Consider the following 19080-nt stretch of genomic DNA (forward strand, 5'->3'; position numbering starts at 1 on the left):
CTGCCAGAAACCGGAAGTGACATAATTTTAGCGGAAAATGTAGTTTTTTACTTGTAGACCTTATACCGGTGTTTTTATAAGTCATGTTTGACTTTTCTGAATAATTTCTGGGATGCTTAGAACTCGAATTGCACTGCTGGAAATAGGTTATTTTGATGCACATGCTGTTTTCTTTGCAAATTTGCATCATAGGATTGTTTTTTCGTTTTTCCTGCAGTATATATAAAAATTGATGTATCTCCAAAATAAAACTATGAAGACACTCAAAATAAATTTCCTGTTGTTGTAAACTATTTTTTGAAACTTTTTTGTATTTAAAGTTTTGAGGGATAAACCTCTTAAATTTCTCCAAGTAGAAATATATGTAAAAAAAAACCCCAAAAAGGTTTTCAATTTTTTTGTAGTTTATTGCACTTTTTTGCAATTAATGTAGTTACTATGGACTCAATGCATACATAAAATATGGGCTATAACAGTTGTATAGCAACTTGAAATGCTCCCACAAATGGCACTACAACATGTAAAAAAATAATATAAGCTCTGGCGGACTTGGTTCTATAGTAGGTCTTAAAGGGTTAAATAAATATCGTCAAATAATCGAGATCTCAATTTCAGTGAAAATAATCGTGATTATCATTTTTGCCATAATCGAGCAGCCCTAATTCAGGGTCACCTGATCCAGCCCTCATTATACGATTTATCAAAAAGGAAAGTTTTAAGTCTAATATTAAAAGCAGAGCGGATGCCTGCAACAGCAAAGATCTAAAATCAATAGGGGACATTTGACTGAATCAAGGCATTGCCAAGAAACTTCAGATAATAAAGGAGAAACTAGGCTGCAATAATTTTTAATTAGAGGATTTGTGACTTTATAGAAATGCGGTTTTTCACATCCACAGGGTTGACATTTGCAGAATAAGGCCGGTCAAATGCTATTACCTGATGCCACCCTGTACCATACATTCTAACGGACTGAATACCTGAAAGCTGTCTGAAAATGTCACCTTGGGGTTTAAAAAATTACAGGGGACGTTTTTCCACTATTTTCCCTAAACAACAAGGCGATTAAGAAAGAAATAAAAAAAAGTCAGTTGTCCCAATTACAGGACTATTTTTTCTCTACCTCATGACCATCAATATGAGAGGAGCAACAGAAGTTACGTCAAGAACCACGGGAAATCCAAGTTGATCTTAAACTACGTCTGAAAACTGTACAAATGTAGCTGTCATCTCTGCTTTCCCTCCACGATGAGCATCAATGACTGCAGAGCGCAGAAACCCCCGGAAATGCCCCTGCAAAGGCCTTTAAGGGACTCAGATACGCAGCGACACCGCGGTGCTGCTCCGAGGCTCGAACTGCCACATGCCCCCAGCTCCCTCAGCACCACCCCTCCCTTCCTCACAAAAACACGCACAACCACGCCCCCAGAGGCACGCGCACAAGCGCAGGCTCAGACACACCACCTCCTCCATCACTGGCAAACGCACATACACACAGAAGCATCGCGGGGTGAAGCGCACAACATGTGAAATGGGCATGAAGGACAGGTGTCGGGCTCCGGCAGGCGCACAGCAGGTGCAGCGGGGCTAACGCCGTACCCACACGGAGAGCAAGGCTGCCGCTTCGCCATGTCCACCGCATGCCATGTACTCACTGGCGAGACGGTAAGAAGGCCCGTCGTTTACTCTCGAAACATTTACCGCAACAAACTTGTTCGAACTCCCCCTCTTTAGCCTTCTCCGTGGGCTCCGTCCTGATTTGAACCCCGTGGCTGCTTCAGTATTTATGTTTTATTTCTTTTTAATGATGTCATTCCGGACTCAAAGGCGTTAGGTCAGCCACAAAGGATGGAGGGCCGTCCGTGCCGCACCAAAATAAAAAGATTTGCCCGAGTGTATCAGAGCAAATGTTTGGTAAGGCTTCGAGGCTCAATGCGTCTTGCTTTGGGTTTGGGCGCGGGAGGTTTCAGGAAAATCTGCAGCACGATTGTGATAGAAAAGGAAAGAATGCAGTCTTTAAAGTTGCTTTTTGTTACTCTTTAATATGGCAAACAAATGGATTTGATCTCAGATTAATTCTGGACTGCATACAGAACATTTAGCTTTATATAAGAAACGTAAAGCCTAATACCATGCAGTACAGCCTTTGGCTCTATGAATAGGCTGTTATGTAAAATTACTGTTACATCCTTTAAAATCAAGTAGCACAGGTCGATCTGCTCACACGCATGTTTGCATCGATTATCAGTTGATGTTTTTTTCTCCTCAGGCTGAGATTTTGCTCTCAGTGTGCAACTGCAGGAGCATTTAATGGATTCTTTGCTGTGTGCCGTAGCCATGGAGACAGTATGTGGCATGTGGTTTTTCTACTTGTGCTAAAGTGGAGTCTCTCTATTAAGGAGAAAGCTTAGACCGTGAAGACAGAGGAAGGAATTTGTGGATTCACTGAGTCAAGATGTCCTGTCCCATCCTGAAATTCCAAAACACAAATCTTCCCTCTTTCCTCCTGGATCAGTGCGATTTGGAAGCAATATTCTGGTTAACAGATGTGTCAGCGAGAGACCTAAAGTTACTGTCAACCTTCAAAATTATATGCAGCACAATTTCTTTTTAAATTTTCTTTTGCATCTCCTGTGCAGTTGAATGCTCTAGCATTACTTTGGGGATCAGTTTTGTAAGGCTGTTTTACCAATATCGGGAAACGACATAATTTGATGAGCACTGTTCATCCATATCCATTAAAGGATTAAAGCTGTGTCCTTGTTTGAGTCAAATTTGGGCATTGGAATGCTCACTAAATGTTAATAATAATGATAATAACACTGCTATAATAATAAAACTAGAGCTCAACAAGGCCTTAGTCTTTGCAAGCCCCTCCTTAAAAGTATTTATTTAGATTTTTAAGGATAGAAAGATTGGAAGCTAGGTTCAACATTTTTTCCTATTTAGTGGCACTAAATAGGAAAAAATCATTTATAGATTTATCATTAATTAATGATAGATTTATCATTAATAGGACATTGGTAATTTATTTGTAATAAATTAAAACAAGAGCTAGTCTGACAATCGCAGTTGTGTTACACTGACATTCAGCATTCAAGACAGTGGTCCCAGTCATGCCGGAAGAGATCGCGTGGTACTATCTAACCCGCTATGTAAAGAAGAACAAAGCTTTTCTCAACATTACAAAACATGTTTTACTGTTATAGTAGTCACACTAGGTGCAGTAGTTTTTACTACAAATGGCTTCATATGGTCAAACATAATGAAATATTTAACTAAACCCCTAAATGTCTGTGATTGGTTGTTGTTGTCTGTTAACCACTGGATTTTCCTGTCTGTAAATCCGAGAAACCCTATTTTAATTAGTATATATAACTATAGCTATTCCTGCATATTAAAAGTAGAAAAATATTCATATTTGTGCTTTACAATGTGACAATGAACGTAACAAACCATGAAAATCAGTGAATAGCGGTGTATGCGTTCGCTTGTGTGTGTCGGGGTTTGTTGTGAACAGACGTGATATTTAGGTGTGTTGTGGAGACATGACAGAGATGGCTGGTCAGGCCTCTCTCGTCATGATGAACAGATGGTAACTCAGGGTTGGCTTGTGGGTGAGTGCCAACAAGAAAGCCCGTGTGTGTGTGTGACACATAAAAACCCATTGTTGGAACATTTTGTCCATAATATTCTCCAGAGGCCTTAAAAAAAACCCAAATAAACAAAAACAACAAAATGTTTTGGTTGTTCTTTAATCAGAGATTCGTCAAAGTTGTCTGTTATTTATTGGAAAATATTCAGAGCAGCTTTGTTTACATAGTTATGCTAACGTAATACTTGCTACAGAAAGGCGACATAAGCATGTACATTGCTGTATTTCATTTATATTTCAGTAATCTTAGTAATCAGTGAGCTTTAAGTTGTGGCTGTTGGCCTGAAATTTTCTAATTGGGTTAGTCTTTTAAGCTTATGTTACATTTATATCTACTCACCCTTACACATATTGGAAGTAGTTCCTTATAGGGCTGTGCGATATGACCAAAATCTCATATCCCAATATAAGACATCTATCGTCCGATAACGATATAAATCACAAAAATTAAAAATTTTCTGTAAACTCTGTGAATCTCGGGCAGCTCGACTTGCGTGAAGTGTTGCGGGGGAAAGCCTGTTCAAACGTTTGAGTCTAAGGTTTATTTTTTAGCACCTGACGGCTCTTTTTTTTTCTTCTCATCCGTAAACACTCTGCATACTCTTCCACGTGGTTCAGTTTATTTTGAAAAGTCTCAACAGGATCTTGAGCTTTATTGTGAAAGGTTTATGTGGAAAATAAACAAGCGGACACGCGATGGTTTTACCATCGTTGTCGTAAAACAGGCGCTTGTCCGTCCGTAGTGTGGTTATATTAAAAATAAGAGAAAGAGAGAACTTTAAGAAATTAATATAGCCACTACAGTGACCATCAAAACCGTGAAAAAATATTGCCGTAAACAGTTTATTTTGCGACACCACGAAACAAACGATAGCGTAAAATGAAACGATAGACGTTTTTATATCGTCATCCGATATATATCGTTATATCGAACAGCCCTAATTCCTTAGATTTACTTGGAAAATATATAAACATTTTATGTATTTAAAATATCTAAAATGCAGTATAGTAAGAAACTCAGTTTGCTAATTTAGCATTTTGTCCTTTACAATTAACATTTCAAAGGACATTTAATCTGGATTATCTTAATTTGCACAAATAAAACACATAAACAGACTTACCTTTTAAAATTATTGTTTACTTCAACTCGTTTGAAAATGAAAAAAAAACATGAAGGAGAAAGGGAGGGAATTCCTAGATTTATTTAAAAATGTATGTGAAGATTTCGTCAAGTAAAAATAAAACAGATTTTTAAAGGAATTCTTCATTCTGGGAAAGGATTGTTTATTTCTCAGCGTAACAGACTGTCAAATAGACCAGACCACCACAGGGTTTATATTATAGATGTTATAGCTTCATTCATCTGTCAAACTGTAATTCAGCATTAGTGCTGATAACACTCTCTCAGCATCTGCAGTCTGATGAGGGGCTATGAGGGCAACAGCAGCCGCCAGACTGAGCTGGAGGTAGAGTTCTTAGCCAGCAGAGGATATAAGCCATAGCAAAGTCTTCTCCAGAGTTTCTGACTGAAGACGATTTGCACGCATGGAGCCACCCATATATTTAAACTAAGAAAATCCCTTTAAGGCTTAAACAAACCTCGAGGTCTGTTTGGTGTGATTAAATTGCTTGTATTATGAATGCAATCCACTCATTCAGCAGGACCTTTTCGTTTAGTACCATGCTAGGAACCGCATCTGTCAGCTGTAGCTTGCATCTAAAGTTCATCTTTTTAATATTCATACAATGCCCTAAAAGAATGATATACAGTTAGATATACAGTAGTTCTTTTACCATGACTTGGTAAAACAACACCAAAGCATTTTCTATGTATAGGAAACAAATAATATATTCTATAAAATGAAAAATACAACTACTAAGCTATTACAAATTACTGAAAATGATGATTATAATAGTAGGTGAACACATTTTAGATTTCGTAGCCTTTTAAAATGTCTGTGTAGGTTCAGTCCAGGTCATGGTAATCTAAGGCAGTGTTTTCCAACTACTGTGCTGTGGCACATAGGTATGCCGTGAGAAATGATTAGGTGGAAGTAGAGCTGGGCGATATAAGATTTTTTCATATCACGATATGTTTTTTTCATTTCAGGCGATAACGATATCTATCACGATATAAGCCAAATAACTATATTTGTAAGATTTAATGTGCCGTTGCTCACAAGTAAAATGTGAAATAATCAGCAGCTTGTTTTTATTTAAATATTTATTTCCCATAATAAGTTCAACAGGGTATATGTACTTAAGGAACATGAGACTTTTTCAGATAAATAAAGGCAAATATGGCAAACTACACAAAAGGCAGCCGCTAAAGCGTTTAAGTTTCAAAATAGAACAAACGAAACAGACTAAATTGTCAGTTCCACTTAGAAACAAAATATTAATTCTAAAAATAAATCTTAGTTTGTTTTACAGAAGATCAGACAAAATTGACTAACTTTTGTCAATATCAAATAAACTGAGAACTAAAAGGAAATTCTCAATCTCTCCTTGTTGTATAGCTTAGCTTTTCAAACAGTTACTTTAGTCTGACAAAAGCCGAATGACGAATTAGCGCTTCCAGTCAGAGATTGAGCTGCACCGCTTTATTGCATTTCCAGACTTGCTTTCGGCACAATTACAGTGCGCGCTACTCTGTTTTTGTCAGACTTGAAATAGCCGAAATACCTTCACACTACGGAACTTCTGTGGCTCTTCCGTTTGACAATCTCCCCGCGTTGGAACCATCATCTGTTTTCTCTTCGGTAACCTTCGGTCACGCTCGGTTGATCTTTCTCTAGTCGGCGCACTCATTTCCTCCATTACCGGGCGGCACAGCGGCTGGCTGCTTCCCAAACAAATACACATGTGCGGCATGTAACAAGTCACGTGACGTGACGCTGCGGCTGTGATTGGTTCGGCTCTGCGCTACTTAATTTGGATTGGCTGTTGTTCTTTTTTTTTTTTAAAGAGGACAAGAGAGACGAGGCCTATCGCAATAGTTTAACTTTTCTATCGAGGAAAAGTTATTTCGCAATACATATCGTTATCGTTCTATCGCCCAGCTCTAGGTGGAATATGGTGGAACATTACCTGGTTCCATCTGATTAGTACTCTAAGCGATCGGCGTAACGTGCAGAACAATTACATTCTCTTCCAATAGAGGGTAGTACAGCTACCTTCTCTAATAATAGTCATGCTGTGAGATGACACAGCGCGTAATATTAATAGATAAATATTTGGAAAGAAAAAGTAGTCTATCTGACCTGTGTCCTGGAGAAAATTCCAACCCAGATGAAAGCCCTAGCATGAGTAGTGGTGGGGACAAACCAAGCCAATTCCTCTATACCTGGTGCGCAGAGAAAAATGATCAATCTGCTTTTTGTGACCTTGTTGTTTGGTGTAGTGCCGCGTGATTTCTCTAATGTGAAAAATGTGCCGTGGCTCCAAAAGGTTGGGAAACACTGATCTAAGGACCTTGGACTGGACTTCTTTAAGTTTCTTAAAGATGTTTCACCTCTCCTCCAAGAAGCTTCTTCAGTTCTAAGATCAAATGGGCATTAAGGCGGGAAGGGATCTCAAAACTGGATTGTATGTGCCAGACAGTTGCTGTCTGCCACGACTCCCACGAGGGCTTAAATACCCGGGACTCTCCACCATTCAGTCTTAGAACTGAATAAGCTTCTCGGATGAGAGGTCAAACGTTTTCGAGAAACTTAAAGGAGTCCAGTTACCTTTCTTTCCAAGCTCCTTAGGTTACCCTTTTAAATGTATAGTCATGTAAAAAATCAGTTTACATATAAAAGTGACTTGTAAACCTCTCCTGTGGACCGTTGACTGAGTTGAGTGGTCTGTTTTTAAACTGAACTAATTCCTAATTATTTCATGGAGGCCCAGAGATTGCAGGCTCTGACAGAAATTCACATATTTACAGCAATTTGGATTTTTTTTGTTTCTTGGACCAGTTTGCTGTTTTCTTGGCGAGATTGGAGCTACTGGCAGATTTTAAATGTTATGGCATTCAGCATCACTACTCCCAAGCCTTCAGAGCTAACGTCTACACATATGCAGTTACCACAGTTACACATCGGTATCTGAAGTTCTTTTACTTTAAAACTTGAGATATTCAGCTGATTGCACTATTCATAAACTTGATGTTTTTTCCTCGTTTTTCTAAAAATACAAGCTCAATGAGGTTGAGACAAATAATAACAATTCTGAATTTTGGCTTTTTATAGTGATGGGGAGGAGGATGATTAGGGGTTATGGTTCACTCAAAAAATGATTCTTTACATTCATAAAATGAAGGAATTTGAGTAAGATGCAACTGAAAGATATCAAAGAAGCTGAAATAGTTTATGAAAGAATTCCATTTATGGAAAAATATTACCAAAGTTGAAATTGTGGCTTTTCCATTTTTAGAAAAGATATAACATCTGTAAGTTACAACAAGATTTCTATATAAAATATAAAATACTACACCAAGTAAAGGTTTATATAGCTAATATTAGAGACCTGAAATGTAACTATTAAAGGGTTCATTCTTATATGCAACAACCAAACTATGATTACAGAGTTTGTGAAGTTTATATATATATATATGTATAATTAAAATTACAAAAAAGAATAATCTCATCTTTCACATTGATCTGTGATATTTGGATAAATCAAGGTTTTGAAAAGCAAACTATATGCATTATAAACATATATATATATATATATATATATATATATATATATATATATATATATATATATATATATATATATATATATATAGTTGAAACCCTTTGTGAGGTGTACTTGGGTTTATTCTGTGCCCAGTGTCATTTCTCACATCATCTGTAAAATCTACCCTGAACTCGTGCTCCTCAGCAGTTCTAATTTTGGCAGCATTATTAACATCAAGAGTCACGAGTTCATATCTACCCTTGATATGAGTAACGCAGAATTTTAGGAAGGTCAGCCCATTTCCAGTTAGTGGGCAGGATAACAAGGGGAAAGTGAGAATGCACAATGTCTATTTTGGAAATAACAAAATGAGTGGGATGAAGGCAAATTAAAGTCTGAGGCAGATCTGAGTAGGTAGAAAAGTGACATCTTTGTAGTGCTCTCTAAACTGTTTGTTGCATTGACTATGCTTTAGTGTGTAAGAGGAACGACATAGATGGTTATATTTTAGTAAATTTATCCGTGGTCATCAGTGGATGTGGAAGCTGGATCGTAGTCTGGGAACCTAAAAATCGCGTGATGCTAATTATTCATGCTCTGGACTCCTCGTTTATATTTTTTCTTTAATCAAATTTCCCACTTTGGTTCTAAGACTAACAATATCATTGTTGCAGGTGGTCAGAGCCTGCTCTGCTTTTATATATTGCCCCTGGGACTGGTGAAATGTATTTGCATAGTGCATATTCTGAGGGATAATTCTGCTCTCAGAGACACTTGTTCAGTCTTAAAAAATAGGGCTTGTCCCTCAAAACTGCCTTCTTAATTAGCTGCAGCAGAAGGCAGCATGCTGCAAGCCTTTAATGGTAAAGTGGAGCCACTGTGGGGCAAGAAGGCATCACGTGCAGTAGGCCACAAGTGGGAGTGTAAGGCAGTTCACCTTCATTAGCCCTCAGTGAGATATTGGCATTTGATAACTACATTAACAGTATTAAATAAGAGCTTTGTAAACTACACTGCTGTTAGCTATGGGGTTGCTCCTCACTCCTGAAGCTCAGCATGTTGACCTTTACTTTTCCAACATGGTTTACACAGAAAGAGAGTGAAAATGTGCAAGTTGAGAATAAACAAACTTTCCGTTGTTAGAAGCTAGTGCATTACTTCCCAACTTCTCAGCTAGTTGAAGACCTACTATATCAAGCTGGCAGTTTGATGGTATGCCCTAGAATTAGGGATGGGTATCGTTTAGGTTTTATCCAATACCGGTGCCAAACCGGTACTTTTGAAACGGTGCCGGTGCTTAAACGGTGCTCAAACCGGTGCTTAAAGAATGGAGAACACAAAATTGGTCCAAAAACCTCTCATGTTAAGCTGTTTTTTTTGTAAAAAGATAACAATGTTAGCCTTTTCTGCAGCTATAGGGCATATATGGTATCACTCTTGGCTGGAAGCAGTGCTTAAACAATGGAAAAAACACAAACTTTCTCCAAAAACCTCTCATGTTGAGCTGTTTTCCACTTTTTCTTTGGTCATTTTAGCCTTATTGGCCAGGGTGAAGGGAGTATCTGCCATCAAACAAGAAGACAGCTGCATGTAGCTATGATGATGTTTGCTATTTCACCTTACATGCATTAATTTAATAACGTGGTTAGCCTACTCAATGTAAATTATACACGAACAACATTAAGCTACTCACGCAGAGAAGAACGGCTGCTGCTGCCATCATCACCCGTCATCATTTCTGCTACACTGGCAGGGCTAGGGGCCAGGACTCTCCTCTTCGGGTTTTTGGGGGATGTTGCTAACTCCAGGTCTGATAACAGGCACCACACCCGCAGTAGATGCGCTTGGTGTGAGGTCTCGCAGCAAGCTATCAAATACGGCGCATTTTTCGGCTTTTAAAAAAACCCTATGCGTAGCCAGGTGTTTCATCGGATTTGAGGTGTTACCTCCTTTGACAGTATCACAGTATCACCTTAAAGCACTTGTTGCAGGCTGCTGAGTTTGCATCTTTTGCTGTGAAGTACAGCCAGACTTTTGACCGCTTCGCCATGGGCATTTTTAATCTGTAGCTCTGCTCTAAAAGAACGTACGTTCCTGGACCCACCTACTGTCCTCGGAAACGTAAAATGATTGGCTAGAATTCAAAGTGTGTCACATCTCAGGGAAAAAAAAGCACCGAAATAAAGCACCGAAATGTGCGCTGCTTTTCGGTCTGGTTACTACCGTTTATGTCAGAACCGGTGCCATCATGGCACCGGATACTGGTACCCATCCCTACCTAGAATTATGATTATTCATTATTTTTGCATAGGTGGGAGCCTTTATTTACTTAGTCATATAGGCTCATTCTTTAGTCAAGCACGTAGAGTACATAACATTTTAATGTCACCATAAAAGAAATAATAACAATTAAAAAAATACAACTCCACAATTAAAGCATTAAATAACCTAAATAATCTCCTCTTGTGACAAAGTTTGGAAGAATGGATCCAGATTTTGTGGACTGATTCTTCCTAACTTTGTGGCACCAATACAATATACTATACACTGTTTCTAGAACAGTACTGTAATATGTTGAAGACTCTTAAAAAGTCTCAATTCATGAGTTGTCTGTTCACCACTCTTTAGAAAAATTCTTATCATTCTTGGCGTTGACACTGTCAGCACATTTGGTATAGCAGCAATGCTAACCGAAGTCAACCTTTGTTTTTCTAAATAGAGCCTGACTGAGGGATTTTTAAGACCAATTCTGATATTTGAGGATTTAAAAATCTGAAAGGAAATATTTTTTGTCCTTTCAGACCCACAAAACATCAACAGATTTCACTAGCATTTTTATGTGTAGTTATTTATAAGGTCTTACTAAGATAATATGACATTGCAGTTTAAAAATGACCTCGTTTTAATGTCACAGCAAGGCATGGATTAGTTGTTTACACTCTGCCCGACTCTGCTTGGATCAGCTGATTGTTGTTTTTGTGGTGTTCCAAACATGTTGCCATCAGGTAAGTTGCAGAGTGTCCTCTTGGAAGCAAATTATGCAATATCAAAAGTCACAACATCTCTTCTTTAGTTTTTACATTTTCATTTATTTCCCATTATATGAGATCAGATGAGAAAAGGAAGCGGGTAGTGGGCAACTTTTGAGGTGGGCTGTAGGCTGTCCATCCAATCAGAAGTTAGAAACAGTTGTATTTTGTCATTGGCTAAAAAAGTTTGTTTTTTCTTTTCATAATAAACTTTTGATTGGTTTGGCAAAGCACACTTTTGGATGGGTTGAGACCAGCAACCGCCAACATGGGTGCGTAAGCCTTCCTATGGCAGAGAAAACAATAACGCTGATTATGCTCCATCTCTTTTCTTTCCCCAGGCTGTGTTGATCTTGAATCACACTGAATGGAGATCATTGAAGTTTCTTTAAGATGACTCGGACACATCCCCCTGATATACTGGCATCAACTCTGTATCAGGACATAAATCTAAATCCCATCACTGACCCCTCCATTTCTCTACACTCCAACCAGCAATGTGACTTGAAAATGATTGATAAATCAGAAATCATCAACAAAAGACACTGCCGTAGTTTTGACTTCATTGAGTCACTGGATGACCCACAGACCCTCTCTTCCTCGATGGAGTATCCTTACAAAAGGCCCGAGCATCAGACATTAAATAAAGATCTTGCATGGAATGGATTGGATCAACCGGGACATCTTCGCTTTTCATCTCCAGATCTGTTTAACACAAGGCAGTTTCAGCAGCACAGCACCCAAGACAAAACCAGCAATCTTACGTGGTCAGATTCAAAAAAGAGATCCAGGTCTAAAAGCGCTCCCAGGATTAAGGCTACTCTCACTCCTGTACCCATTTCAGTGTCTCCCCCAGGGACCAGGAAGGGGAGGGATGCACCTCAGGCTACATCAGATACCTTGAGGACTTCTGAAACAGTGCGAGATTCCTACTCATCAAACAGGCCTTTTTTGAATGAGGTGCATCCTATCAAACTGCAGCCTCATGCCCCCCTCTATGTATCAGACTGTTTTGAGGAGGACAAGTCAGATAAACCTGCTGTAACCCCTCATGTTAGGTGCCGTGTGGACATCAAGCCAGATGCTGCTGTACTGCAGCACACATCAAGGCAGGTTCCCAGTGTGCGTCCTGACCACCTTTGGCAGAGATACTCTCAGGCCAGTAGCAGCAGAGGTTTGTATGTGCCTCGACAGATGGTCTCCTCACCAACGCCCACTCCAAGTGAGTGCTATAGTGGAGATTTTAGACAGGGGTACCACTACACTACCAGTATGTCTCCTATCTCTTACCAGCATCTAGACATGCACAGAATGCCATCACCAACAGCACCATATCTGACTCAAGAACAAAGAGCTTACTCAAATCCTAACATACCAACCAAGTTTTTCTATACCGAGGATGCAGTCCGTTATCCAGTGCATCCCTACTCTAGAGCTTACTTTCAGGATGATCGGTCCAGTCTAACCAGTCATGGTAGTACAGTGACCAGTCAGTACGATCCAAGGACTCGATGGGTTCACACCCTTCCTGTCAGGTCGTATTACGCAGACAACTTTCCCAGAGAGCCTGCACATTCTGTATATGGCAGGCCTTACTCCACAAGTGAGGCAAGTTCATACTTTTCTCAAACTCCACTGTCTAGATCTTACTATGGTGAGGACAACCGCTTCAATCCGTATCATATGAATAACTCAAGGTTTGTTTACTCCAAACCATTTAGCTCTCCTATGGAGCAGTACTTTCCATCAAGGCCATACCATACAGAGGGTCGTCGACGCCCTCGAATGTCTCAGGCCTTTTCAGATGACTGGTATCGCTCAAGCATATCTGGTTACTCTAATCAGTCCTCTCAGCACACGCCACCAAGAGTAAGACAAGACTCCAGCATACCCCCGTGGTTTCCCAATAGCTGTACAGAGACAAGTCGCCTTGGAGCAGAAATCAAAAACCATTCAAAGTCTTGGGACAATATTCTCTATCCACGTCATGACAGAGACCAGTCAGTGCCACGTGGACGAAGTTATGAAAATTTGTTTTACCAAGCAAGGAACGGCACATCCTCTGATGTTACATCTCAACCTGTCATTCTTAACCTATCAAGTTCACCGAGACGCTACGCTGCCCTGTCACTGTCTGAAAACTCTCTAGAGAGGGGTTCAAGCAATCCGTGGAAGAATAGCAAGAGTGGACATTGGTTTGTAACTCCAGAGATCACCATAACTGACAATGACCTATGTGCAGGCAACAGCCGGCGACGTGATGTCCACTCTGTTAGCTGGGATACACTGGATGATGAAAAAGCACCATCTCCCAGAGAAGCTCATCCGAAGCAGCCATCTAATGCAACAGACATTACCAAAGATAGGAAACATAACAACTTCTCCCTGCAGCAGAGCCTAGAGCAGCTGGATGAACTCTTAGCTGATTTGGTCGTTGACTACAAGCCACCAACTAGCAGAAAGTCCAGTGAAGACCTTTTAGACCAGCTAAAACAGCTAATCACTGAAGATGATGAGAAAGACAGGGGTTTGTCCGGGCACGAGAACTTAGGATGTCTGAACACACAGCTCCCCTCCTCCAAATCCAGCCCCGACACCATCAAAGACCCCGATAGTGGGTGTGATGCTTTACAAAGAAGTGCAGAAGAGTGCTCTCCAGACCACAGCACTGATGAAGATGACACTATGGTGTGTGCTAATAAGAAATGCAGCCGGATTGAGAATATGTTCAACGCCTGCCTGTATTTCAAGTCTTGTCACAGTTGCTACACCTTCTACTGCTCACGAAATTGTCGCCGGGACGACTGGGAGATCCACAAAGAGACGTGCCTGTATGGTCGTGTCAGCAGTGTGTGTCGACACACTCTTAAGTTCTGCAGAGAGAATACAGAGATCCACAAAGCCTTCTCACGAGTTGCTAAAGCTGGCTATCTCTCCAGAGGCAGAGGCGTCCTCTTTCTGGGTTTTGCTAATCCAGAGACAGCTGACAACTTCCTGCAAGTTGGGCTTGAGAGCCTCCTCATGTCTCCCACATACTTATCTCTCAGAGAGCTGGATGGCTTCAAGGACAACCTAGGAGAGTACTGCAAGGAACTGCAGCAAGCAGGTCATGAGTATGACCCCAATGAATGTTTCCTTTTGAATGTATCCATCGCTGTTGGTGAACTAGTGCCTAACAGACCTTCGCCAAGGGTCCAAACACCAACAGTTCGAAAATATGCAAAGGTGTCCTTAGCCTCCTCAAGCCCTGACAAAAAGGTACTCAAGAAGGATAGCGAAATGGAAACGCTCATCCTCACTCCCCCTCCGGGCACACCAGACATTGACAAGGAGGGGGAGGAGGGAAGAAAAGCTCGAGAGGTCTGCTTTGTCAATATCCAGCGCGAGCTCAGGACCAGAGGAGTTTTCCTTCGCCATGAGTACCCCAAAATCTATAATCAGCTGTGTGAGTTTGTGGAAAGCAACAAAAGGTTTACTCCTACTACTATATACCCAATAGATAAGAGAACAGGGAAACAGTTTATGTGCATGATCATGGCAGCATCCGAGCCAAGAACATTAGACTGGGTGGGCACCCCCCATCTCTTGGATGATATCATATAGCATAGCACTAATTAGTAACGATAATGATGTCAGCTAAATGTATATACTGGAAATAAATTGTGTGATTTAGCAAACTAAATATTGATTTGGAAATAGATGTATATACAGTATGTGACCAGCCGCTCTCTCTCTCTCTCTCTCTCTCTCTCTCTCTCTCTCTCTCTCTCTCTATCATCTATCTATCTCTCACTTCTGTCTGTTGCCACAGATACACAAAACTCACACGCATAAACACACACACTTGTGACATGTTGTTTTTGGCTTGTTTTGATCCCGTTGCCCACAGAACAGTTAAACAGTTAATAGCCTGCATGTAGACTAGGCAAGCTCTCCAGTTATCCAGGTGTTTAAGATGTGAACATGTATGATTGTGCAGTCTCTGCAGACAATTTATGAAGCACACAGTATTTATTAAGTGCACATTTCATTGCCTACACATAATAGTGTGCAAAGCCAGGTTTCATATTGTAACAGTCATCCACTATTAATTTCTCCAACAAATGCTAAATCATATATTTATATCTTGTTACAGTGGTTGTAAGATTACAACTGTTGTTTATTAGTATTTAAGTATTATTTCCTTGATATGCTGTAGATGTGTGGGTTTTTTTTTTTTTTTTAAATTATATTAGTCATTGTTTCATAGATAAAGGAGTACAATCAGACCGCCGGTTGTTTTCCCACTTCATTCACGATTTAGTTGGAACTTATTTCATCTTGTGAAAAGACTTGATGTCATTCTTGTATAAATTGCTTTGTTTGAAAGTGGCCTTCAGTCGAAAACAAAAAAAAATGCATTTGACACAAAGCAATGTATAGGGTTAGCTATTTCTAAAGGGTTTAGAGCTATAGAATTAGGTTGTTTAAACTACCAGTGTAAATGAATAATTATTTTGCTCAAAGCATGTTATTTATATTTAAGGTATTTTAATATTGATATTGCTTATGATTAAATTTATTATGTTAACAAGATACCATTTGATGCATAGAAATGTAAGAGGTATATATATTGAATATTAGATCATTTGAACATCATGAACTTGAGACCGTATTGTAACTAATACCACAGTATGTTCCTAATTAAATCATATGCAATAAAAGAGCAACCTTAACATCTATATTGTAAAATCCTATTTTATTATAAACACTTAATAATTCCTTTGAGCCAAGAGCTGCAAAGACTATTTGCACTTACACAAATTACGAGATAAGAATGTTCCTAACAGCGCTGCAGCACTGACCCCAGATGATAAGCCTGCTTCCAATGCCATTGTTGACTAATCTAAGGTTGCCCTTTTACTTGATTATATCTTTGTGCAAGACCTTCCTCAAGTTTCTATTTTGTGATGTTTATAACACACGTATATATAAATATATATATGAATCTATAATAAATGGAAGTAAATGAGTGACCTCATGGCTTTGAATTTTTCTTCATGGGCTACTTTATATAAAGGCACAAGATTAAATAAATACAGTTCTCGTCATGTTGTCTCCTTTTTATATTATTAGAGCTCCACCTTGTGGAGCAATGCATGTATTGGTCAAAATACAAAGTTGGTATTGGCAACTTATAAAAAGTAAAATATATCACATTTGACCTCTGACCTCTTTTTCAAGGTCAAGTAAGGTCAAACTTTCATAAAATGACTTTAAATTTAAAAGGTGATGCTCTCACCTTTGTCACGTGACATCTAAGTCAGCTTTGGTGTTGATAAACTAATACTTAATACACATACATGACATACAGTACAAAAGGCAGTGTAGGAAACTCATCACTCTTTTGTCCAGTGGTGGCTCACACATGGAGTATGAGCAAGTATGAAATTGAATACCATTTAAAGGCCTCGGGTATCATTAATTACAATGGTTAAGCACATGTCAACCAGATAAACTTTAACTATGGGTAAAAATTCTATATGCATACATTCATTCACATCATTAGGTACAATAGTGACCTATTAGTTACTAGGTTGTACCCCCTTTTGCCTTAACAAAGTCATGGCATAGATTGAACGAGGTGCTGGAAACATTCCCCAGAGATTTTGTTTTGTTTTATTAAAATAAAATTTCACTTATTTTTTGGGGAAGTGTACATTCTAATCAAAACATCTCGACAGTGACATCTGCAGGTCTTGGGGGTAAATGGCAATGTGAAGGAGTGTCGATGGTAGAGAGCAAGACATCAGGAGTTCATCCTCCAGGTGGGATCTCTCATATTAATTGAATGCATTTCAGTTTATTTCATGCTGACGCTTGTGGTAGCAGCCCTGAAGTTCTGTTAAACTAGGAGATAATGGATTTGAGGGGGCAGATTCAGGGGAGCACTACTGGGGAAGGGACTGACAGTTCAGCTGCAGGCTCCACTTACTCAGCATTATAAAATAATAATAAAAAAACAGCAACAAGTAAACCACTACTGATACATCATTCATAAAAGGACATTCGGTGTGTGTATAAAAAAACAAAAATATTAGGATTCAATGGTACTGATGCTGTGGGGAGTAAAACATACTTCACGAGGTTCTGAACAACTGATGGTACATGTCCAGTTAAGTTGGAGGTATAAATCCTTAACATTACTATTTTAAATAGCCTCTGTGACATATGAGTTACAGCTCTTTGGGTAGCTTTTGGTTACCTGTAGTTGTTTGAATCACAAGTTGTTTTGGAAAATGCACGTTCAGAACTATGAACTTGTGTTTTGAGAAGTTATGGAGAAACGACTATGTTTCAGCTCTGATTAGATGACAACATCATATTTTTCTAGTGTTCATATCATGTCCCATACACAGCTTTACGGCAGCGTTAATGGTACATCAAGTTTTGCTTTCACAAATAAAATAAAGCAAAACATCAGTTGCGTGTTAAATACACATTTAAAAAAGGATCCGAACAGATTTAATCCAAAGTATTTTCCGTATTCTGCATAAAAAAAACCTTATTAGAGAGATGAACATATTATGTAAATATGATAATAACCATGCTTCCATATAACTATATATAAACAATTTAAATGTCACTTGGTTATCCATAAAGAGACACATAATATGTACATAAAAAATAAATATTTGGGATATAATGTGTGCCTATTTAAATACAAATCCTCCTGTGTTATAGTCAGGACCAGCCCATTTTTAGGTTATAAAATGCATAAAAGTACCTTTTAAATTTGTTTATTGTATCAAGGCTTTTTGACTTTGTCAGAATTTCTATTTAAACAAAGTAAAACAATAAAACTAAATTATAAAATGAAATGCGCTGGTGAAAATTATGACTTTTTTATTGTTGGGGTTGGTTTAGACTCAGTTATAATACAACATTATAAAACAGTAGTGCTAAAGCTAAAGTCATAAACACACTGTGAACTCACTAACTCAGTTAGAAGCTACTCTCTTTAACTCTTTGTCTCTTTCCCTAAATAAACAACCCCTTTTATTCTTACTGCTTCACTGAAAAGGTCATCCAAACTGAGATCTACATGTAAGACCGACTCATTTTGGTGACTTCAAGTTTGCATCATGCAGAAAGAATTCTACAATAAGTCAAGCTCTTTATGAGAAGAAGGAGGATATAATTATCAACCAGAGGACACGGATACAACTGATGAATCTGGTGAGGCGGTCACAGTTGCTGAAGCTGCTCCTGCTGAAACAAACAAATCCAAAAGTGGTGATATCTCTTGGATGGGCGAGGCTCATTTCACTGAAATTCAACCTAGGCCCAGACGTAACAGTATGAATGTTTTGCCCCTTTCCATAGAAAATGCGCCTTCTGGCAATACATGCCCAACAATTCAGGCAAATACGACATAATGGGATGTGATGCAAAAACCAGCTATGCATCGAATTGAAGACGACAGGAAGATTTAGAGAAGCAAACCTGCGAGTGGCATCCCTGAGAAAAAACAAGGAAAACATCAAGTCCTCGATATGGTTTCTGGACTGCAACCTCGCAGCCGCTGTGAGGAAGGACCTGTGATACAGCTCCTTTGTGCACACAGAATACAGCAGTCTGTCACAAAAAGAGCTCTCCAGTTCTTCTCTCCTACTACTTGCACTGGGGTGTGATGTTGACCCATAACACTACAGACGATATTATAGTTTATAATTTTAAACTAATATA

The 19080-nt window shown here is 39.0% G+C and overlaps 1 protein-coding gene across 1 annotated transcript; it reads left to right on the forward strand.

Annotated features, from left to right (window-relative positions):
- Positions 1 to 1415: 1415 nt before the first annotated feature.
- Positions 1416 to 16442, forward strand: unm_hu7912 (un-named hu7912). Its single transcript, XM_005926902.3, has 2 exons — positions 1416 to 1665; positions 11694 to 16442. Exon 2 carries the CDS (start codon positions 11746 to 11748, stop codon positions 14953 to 14955), a length of 3210 nt encoding a protein of 1069 aa, XP_005926964.1. The 5' UTR covers positions 1416 to 1665; positions 11694 to 11745; the 3' UTR covers positions 14956 to 16442.
- Positions 16443 to 19080: the final 2638 nt, after the last annotated feature.

Source organism: Haplochromis burtoni, unplaced genomic scaffold (genome assembly GCF_018398535.1).
Source record: "Haplochromis burtoni strain Fernald_Lab_line unplaced genomic scaffold, NCSU_Asbu1 Contig_95, whole genome shotgun sequence".
In the NCBI taxonomy this organism is placed as follows: Eukaryota; Metazoa; Chordata; class Actinopteri; order Cichliformes; family Cichlidae; genus Haplochromis; species Haplochromis burtoni.

Bases quoted from the DNA above. Each gene is read 5' to 3' on its own strand.
- unm_hu7912 (XM_005926902.3), top strand. From the start codon at position 11,746: ATGACTCGGACACATCCCCCTGATATACTGGCATCAACTCTGTATCAG.